We start from the raw sequence: 8,450 nt of genomic DNA on the forward strand, positions 1-8,450 counted from the left end.
ACGGGTTCGAGAACTATGTAGACATGACTGAGAGACGTCTCCAGTCAATAACCAATAGCAGGACCTGGATGCTCATATTGGTTCCTACATATTCTACGAAGATCTTTATCGGTCAAACCGCATAACAACATACGTTGTTCCCTTTGTCATTGGTATGTTACTTGCCCGAGATTCGATCGTCGGTATCTCAATACCTAGTTCAATATCGTTACCGGCAAGTCTCTTTACTCATTCCGTAATACATCATCCCGCAACTAACTCATTAGTTACAATGCTTGCAAGGCTTATAGTGATGTGCATTACTGAGTGGGCCCAGAGATACCTCTCCGATAATCGGAGTGACAAATCCTAATCTCGAAATACGCCAACTCAACAAGAACCTTCGGAGACACCTATGGAGCACCTTTATAATCACCCAGTTACGTTGTGACGTTTGGTAGCACACAAAGTGTTCCTCCGGTAAACGGGAGTTGCATAATCTCATAGTCATAGGAACATGTATAAGTCATGAAGAAAGCAATAGCAACATACTAAACGGTCAAGTGCTAAGCTAACGGAATGGGTCAAGTCAATCACATCATTCTCCTAATGATGTGATCCCGTTAATCAAATGACAACTCATGTCTATGGTTAGGAAACATAACCATCTTTGATAAATGAGCTAGTCAAGTAGAGGCATACTAGTGACACTCTGTTTGTCTATATATTCACACATGTATCATGTTTCCGGTTAATACAATTCTAGCATGAATAATAAACATTTATCATGATATAAGGAAATAAATAATAACTTTATTATTGCCTCTAGGGCATATTTCCTTCACTAATCTCACACTGCGATGCATGTGGTCCTGCTGGGCTTCTGCGGGCCTGAATCATGACCCATGGATGAGTTTCTAGTCGTATTCAGGCCGTGGTGGCCCAATAGGTGGCATTTTTTTATATTTTCCCAGTTTTTTTGTTTTCTTTTTTTCTTTATTTATTTTATTTTGTTTCTACTTACAACAAAATACTTACTGTTGCTATTTTATTTTATTTTGTTTCTACTTATTTATTAAAGTTTATTTTGTTTCTAACAAAAGAAATCTTTATGATAATTCTTTTTGCTATTAAAGTTTCTAACAAAAAAGTTCTTTATGAAAATTCTTTTTTCTTGTAATGTTTTGAACAGAAAATACTTTGATAATTTTAGTTGCATAAATTTTATATAATTTTAGTTTCAACAATACTAGAGGTTTATAAAACTTTTTAGTTGATTCTTTTGCTATTAGAGTTTCATTAAAGTTTCTAGTTCATTCTTTTTTCTATTAGAGTTTCATTAAAGTTTTCTAGTTTATTATTTTTGCTATTAAAGTTTCATAAAAGTTTTCCATGCATTTACTGGTTTTTGAGCTATAAGACCCTGAAATTCAAAAGCATTTCAAATGAACTCTTAAAAGGTTGAAAGTTTGCATGGTATCATCATTTCACCCACATAGCATGTGCTTAAAAGTTGAGAGGGTTACGGAAAAAACTAGATGCACTTCGTGTACAAAACGGACAATATCTTTTGAAGTATCAGGGCTTCAGATAAAAACTCATCTGTTACAAAGGGATATCATTTTTTTTGAACTTATTTGAACTCCAGACTTTTTGTGTGTTCAAAATGCACCATTCAAAGCCACATCATCAATTTTCAGCCTTTTTTGACTTCATTTGTTATTTTTCATGCATTTACTGATTTTTTGAGTTATAAGACCCTAAAATGCAAAAGCATTTCAAATGAACTATGAAGAGGCTGAAAGTTGGCATGGTGTCATCATTTCACCCACATAGCATGTGCCAAAAAGTTGAGAGGGTTACGGCAAAAACTAGATGCACTTTGTGTACAAAACAGACAATCTCTTTCGAAGTATCAGGGTTTCAGACAAAAACTCATCTGTTACATAGTTCTCATTGAATAACATATAGCTCTCTAGAGCATCTAGTTAAACCATGCATTGAAACTATGTAAAACCTTTCAATGCAGCAACAAATGCGATCATAATGACAACCAAGGTAACAATTGATCCAACGGCATAATAATACCAAGCCTCGGTATGAATGACATATTTTCTAATCTTTCTAATCTTCAACCGCATTGCATCCATCTTGATCTTGTGATCATCGACGACATCCGCAACATGCAACTCCAATATCATCTTCTCCTCCTCATTTTTTTATTTTTTCCTTCAAGTAATTGTTTTCATCTTCAACTAAATTTAACCTCTCGACAATAGGGTCAGTTGGAATTTCTGGTTCAACTACCTCCTAGATAAAAAAATCTATGTCACGTTGGTCGGCATAATTGTCATAAATAATAAATGAACCAAATAGTTATAAAAGATAATATATATATATACCACATCCGAATCATAGCCAGGACGAGGGCCGACGGGGGCGGATACCAAAACCATCGCACTATATTAATAATAAACAATAATAAAATTAAGAAAATTAGACAAGTATCTATCTAAAGTAATAGTTTTTCCTTTCAGAAAGAAGATAAGAACAAGAGGCTCACCACGATGGTGCCGGCGACGAGATCGCGCGGGCGATCGACGGTGGTGAAGACGGAGACGGGACATGACGGACCGCTAAACGTAGGCAAATCTCCGGGAAAATGGGGCTTGAAGGTCGAGCTTCGAGAGGAGAAAGCTTAACAAGTGTGGCTCAGGCATTTCATCGAACACCTCATGTGTATAGGAGGTGAGCTAGAGCACCACAAAGCTCTCCCCTCGTCGGCCAGAAAAAACAGAGCACTATGGAGTGCTCTTCCGCAACGATGGGATATATATAGCCACCTCATTGGTCCCGGTTCGTGGCTGGAACCGGGACTAAATGCCACCCTTCTGTCCCGGTTCTAGACACGAAGCGGGACCAATGGCTGTGGGCCAGGAGTGAGGCCCATTGGTCTGGTTCGTGCCTAGAACCGGGGCAAATGTCTCCCGAGGCCCGGCCGGGCCCCTGGGCGCACGAACCGGGACGTATGCCCGCCATGGGTCCCGGTTCTTGACTGAACCGGGACTAATGGGCTGGCCAGGCTCCAACCAAAGCCCTGTTTTCTACTAGTGAGAACAAGCTTACTCCGACTAGATGCGAAAGCACAGAGGCAACATTGTTGACAGTGGCAAGGTTGGAGGTGTCAAGGTGGATCTTCAGTTTGGGCTAAAGCTGAAGAATTTCAACATCTTCGCCCAGTTCATCGCCATTGCTGTGCTCTGGCGTTAGTGTGCTAAGTGTGGGTAAGTTCACCAACTAGGGTACAAGGTAGGCATTCAAAAAAAACTAGGGTACAAGGTAAGCACAACATGTACGCCGTATGCAACCAAACGCCGTGTTCATATGCCGCTTGGGCCAATGCAGGCAACCAAACAAAGTGCACTTGCGTATTACCTAATGCAGGGACACTAGATACAGGCAACCAAACAACTTGCAGATGGCGTATTAGAGCCTGTTGTTGCTCAACCAGACTGGGTTGGGAAGTGCATGCAATGCAGGAACTGTAGCAAACGGCAACCAAACACGCCCCTAACGCATGCGCGTGTGCTAGTACTCGTATGCACCAAGTACTGATGCATGCATTGCTATCTAGGTCCTGATGCATGCATTCCTAGCTAAGCCACGCATGCATTACTAGTTAAGCCACGCATGAAACCCATGCTCTTCGGCCAAAAGATGACCGAAGTATGGTCTTCGGCCTAGAGAAAACCAAAAATAGCTCTTCAACCCAGATGCACCTGTCTTCGGGCACTAGGAAACCGAAGAGCCTACTTCGGCCAGGTGCTGACGAAAAAGTTGGTCTTTGGCCTAATAGAGGCTAACGGGGTTATAGTTCTGCAAATAACACATTAGGTCATATAGTTTCCAAATTCACTATAAAAACATTATGGTTTAAATAAATAAAAAAGGAAACCATAAAGAAAAGGCCCACACGTGGTATTACAACATGGTTCAATGTCCAAACCAACAAGAACACATATAAATCTCCTCGCCAAAAAAAGGAACACATGTAGATCTAGTTTCACAAAGGAAAAAAAATGCTGACAACAACTATGTGTGAGCGCAAGAAAAACATTAAAAAGCCCACATGAGATATTATATTTTGACAAAAAAGCCCGGGGCAGGACTACAACAACAACACACTAGGCTTAGAAGCCTGCCCAAAAACAAGAGAGATGACACACATTAACAAAATTACGGCACCTAATCCGATGCCCCTTGGTGTTAGCAATTCCCCTTTTTAGACCCAATCTATGCTTAAAGAGACTACAACTTGGTTAGTAATGCCCTAACGAACAAGGAGATGTACAATTATAGTTTCATGGAGAAAGAACATTTCTGAACGTAACAATACATAATGAAGGAAAAATAAAGTATAAAAAGAAGGAAACAATGCCGGAAAAGACAAAACAAAAAATAGAAACAAGAACAAAGAGAAAGTATCAGTGCCCAGGTTCAAACTAGAAGTCTAGAACTAGTGCCGGCATGTATGCCCGATAGAATATGCTCAATAATATTATCAGTTAGTTGGAGAGAGTGCACATGTGTAAGTGGCCATGTTTATGAGAGCCAGTTAATCACCGTGATCTTTTCCATATGATAACCAGGCTGCAAAACTTGACAAACTGTGTCCAGTGATGTCTACGAGGGCCATAAATTCAGTTATTGATGCCCGAGTTGTTCCGGAGGAATATTGCACAAAGTACCTTAAGATTGGTGCAAGTTCTATTGTCTTATCCAGGAATGTATTCATTGGGATTAGGGAATACATGGTTAAGTTAATTTTAAGTATTCTGGTAGCTCTTTGAGCATTAGAATTATTGTATATTCTACAGTTTGTTCTTGATGGGACGGGAGGTGCTATTATGGTGTATTGAATGATAGGACATACTTCTTCGTTGTCTGGCTGAGGGATGTGCAAACAAATCATTCCACCTTGGCAAGCTAAATTTAGGTGACAGTGAAAAAGATCTACTGTTGGCACAAAGAGAAGTGGTGACAGTGGATCACCTTGATGAACATCTCAGGTGCAGAGGAACAGATAGCTAGGGGATCCATTGAGTAGGATTAAGGAGGACCCTGAATTATACTCCCTTCGTCCCATAATATAAGAGTTCTCTTATATTATGGGACGGAGGGAGTGCGTATTAGAATCATATACAAGTTCCTTTAAAAAAAGGAGAATCAAATAGTAAATACAACTATATGTTTGTGGCTGCGCTGTGGCTGCAGTGGCAACAATGCACCATTCTGTATACCTGGTATACCTATAGAAAGGGAAGAAAGTTTGATGATTCTATCTTTTTCAAGCAATCTAGTGAAGGAAGAAAGTTTGTGCACAAATTTGTTATGGAATTCTCACGTAAGTTGAAAAAACATGATTTTCTACTTTGTATTCAGAAATGGCATGTTACACTCTCCATATTTCCTAGCTTTCTATTAGCAAATTCCAAATAATTTGAAATCAAAACATTACACTCTCCGTATCAAGATCTTTATGTGGTTCGTCCACAAAGGAGTCATCTTGACCAAAGATAATCTGACGAAAAGGAATTGGGTTGGTAATTCCAGGTGCTGTTTTTGTGATTAAAACGAAACGATTAAACACCTCTTTCTCGAGTCTCCACTTGCAAAATTATTATGGAGATCTATTCATATAGCTTTCAACATTCATCCTCCAATGAGCATAAACACGTTATTTGGGACGTGGCTTAATGGAGTAGACATACACATAGCTAAACATATTCGGATATGGATGTGTGCATTACTATGGGCTATATGGAACACTAGAAATGATATGATTTTTAATGGTGCAAAATTCACTAATTTTTTGCATGTTATCTACAGAGCTACAGCCTGAATCCGTATGTGGTCGTTACTCACTCACCCGGACTATAGAGGGTGTATGGTTACTGGGTGCAACAGTTGGGAGACGATAGCACGGGCTATCTTCAGCCGATTTGGATGACGAGATAATAATAGGCTAGGTGTGTAGGCATCATAGTCTGTTCTTTCTCGCCGGATGTGGTGCTTTACATTTTTATTTTCTCCTTTTTATTTGCTCGGATTTTGAGCATCCTCGAATGCTAAGACTTTGCTATGATTTTAATAATATGGCTACATGCATCGACTGATGCAGAGACCGAATGTAATCCTCCTTTTCAAAAAAAAATTTGAAATCAGGTTCCGCGTTAACAGCGTGGATTCCACATTGCTACCGTGCTGAAAGAGCTAAATACCACACAGGTGCGTAGGCCAAGTTCCATGCATATGGAGCTAGAATAGCTTCCTACCTTTGTTATCTTTGACACAGCGTCCTTTTTGGGTTGTAATCATCAGAAATTATTTGTATGCAGTAGTTTGTATTTGTAGAATTGGCATGTGATTTTTTTCACGAAGAATTCACTTGTACAGTAGTATTTATTAGTAGAAAATTATCCTTGATACAGATCTCCTGGAAAGATTGTTGTGTTTATCCTATATCAATATGTAAATTGTAATCATGCTCTGCTTGGATCAAATTCACGCGGTATTGGATCATATATGCAATTCAAGAAGACCTAACACTGCAGTCCTACATTTTTCTTCTTCCTATTTGCGAATCAAACAAGATATAAGTAGAACATGCATGCCTGTGTGTATATCAGGCGGGATATAGCATTATTGTATATATTTGATATACATCGAATCATCTATCTACTCTTGTTGTTGTTACGGTAAAATAAATATATATACATTCAGTTACGAACAAGCAGCAGAAGATGAGAATAGCAATAATGACATTAAGCAGCAAAAGAACTGAAGCGATGCTAGCTAGGAAGCTCATGTATATATCATCGATAAATCATGCATGTATATAGATGAGTGCGTTCCTTATGCGTCGGTATGTGTATGAGTTGCACTAGCGGTACCGTGCGAGTGATCAGTTCCTAGGACGAGGCCCGAGCCTGAGCTCCAAGTCCAGCTTCCTCTCCGGCAGCTCACCGTCCTGCCACCACTCTGACGGCCCTTCCAGCGCGCGGCCGCTCCCATGGCACCGAAGGCTCAGTTGCAGGTCACGATCATCAGTGCCGTCGTCCGCACCGAACAGGCTCAGCTCCCTCGGGGTAGGGCTACCACGGCTCACGGCCTCCTCTTTAACTCTGCCGCCGGTGTTCCGGGCGTAGTACAACATGGAGAAGCCCCCGCTGCTCACCGGCGGCGCTGGGGGATACACCAAGGTGCACTCTGTCGGGAGGCGGACGGGCTTGGCGCGGTCGCGGCGGTGGACGTTCATGTGCCCGCCCAGCGCCTGCGCCGTGGTGAACCCGCGCTTGCAGAACACGCACCCGTAGTACGGCCGGGCGCTAGGGGGCGACACGGCTGCCGCGTCGACGTCGCCGTGCCGAGCTGCAGCCACCGCCGGGCTGTGCGATCTCACGGCCGCCTCCTCCTCGCTCGACGCCGCTTTGCTGTTGCCACTCTCCATGTTGCAAGCCAGCTACGACGATCTGCCGAATCTGGGATGACAAATTCGATCGATTGAAGGGTTTGGCGATCGAAGATCTTCGAGGTTGTGTGCAAGACCGGGCCGGGCTATATCAGAGCTTGGGAGGACAGCGACAGAGAGACTGGGATTGGCAGGGAGCATTACTATTGTTTTTGACAGCAGCTTTGGGAATAAAAGACTGCCACGGCCGGCCGGCAGCTAGACCTCGCTATTCGTCGATGACTCTGCCCTAGCTGTACGCATGCTGTGCAACACGGATGGATGTGGAGCTGCTTCAGACTGAAGTATCCTCTTGCGCAAAATATAATAATAGTACGTACGTACATCATCGCTGATGTGTCCTTTGAAATTTTAGTTTGGACTGTTTGCATCAGTAATACTACACGTACAAATAAATTACAGGGTTTTACAAAGAGGATTACCTTGATTGGTCAACAGATAGAGGCAGCCCACACCTCTGAAAATCAGGAAGAAGGATAAATTTGTGATTGGTTAATAGATGGAAAAATTTTGTAAACTCATGTATTTGTTTGCATGTCTAGCATTTTTGTTGTTTGCATATATAACATGACCTGGTGTGTGGGTGTGCCAGGCCCGGCTACACCTTGTGATTTTGACCAAGTATGCAGGCCTGGCGGGTGCCCCTCCCTGCTAGCATCTATAGGCTCTCACAAATCTACTAATTACAGCTGAGATTCCTTCACTTGATGATATTTCAAATTTTATGAATTTACGCCATGGACTATTGAAGATCCTTTTTTTATGGACCCCAATAGCCAGTGAACGGTCATTGTGAGGGATGGCATTTGCGAACATTTTTGCTAGCAGTTTCTTTAGAGACGCATGAGAATTTCTTCAGAGACACATGGTAGTTTCTTGAAAGAAGGAAAATTTGCAGCAAAAACGGGCAGAATTGACATCTGCTGCCACCTAAAAATGC

The 8,450-nt window shown here is 41.7% G+C and overlaps 1 protein-coding gene across 1 annotated transcript; it reads right to left on the minus strand.

The window, feature by feature from the left end:
- Positions 1-6,943: 6,943 nt before the first annotated feature.
- On the minus strand, positions 6,944-7,489 carry LOC125554277 (zinc finger protein 11-like). The gene is made up of 2 exons (XM_048717851.1): positions 7,407-7,489; positions 6,944-7,367 (listed from the first exon to the last, which is right to left on the minus strand). The coding sequence occupies exons 1-2, from the start codon at positions 7,487-7,489 to the stop codon at positions 6,944-6,946; spliced, it is 507 nt and encodes a 168-aa protein (XP_048573808.1).
- Positions 7,490-8,450: the final 961 nt, after the last annotated feature.

The sequence above is a fragment of the Triticum urartu genome, chromosome 4 (genome assembly GCF_003073215.2).
Source record: "Triticum urartu cultivar G1812 chromosome 4, Tu2.1, whole genome shotgun sequence".
NCBI lineage: Eukaryota > Viridiplantae > Streptophyta > Magnoliopsida > Poales > Poaceae > Triticum > Triticum urartu.

Excerpts from the sequence above, each read along its gene's own strand:
- LOC125554277 (XM_048717851.1), bottom strand. The coding sequence starts at position 7,489 with ATGGAGAGTGGCAACAGCAAAGCGGCGTCGAGCGAGGAGGAGGCGGCC. Across the intron at positions 7,368-7,406 it reads CCGGCGGTGGCTGCAGCTCG|CGCCCGGCCGTACTACGGGT; the intron begins GCACGGCGACGT and ends GTCGCCCCCTAG.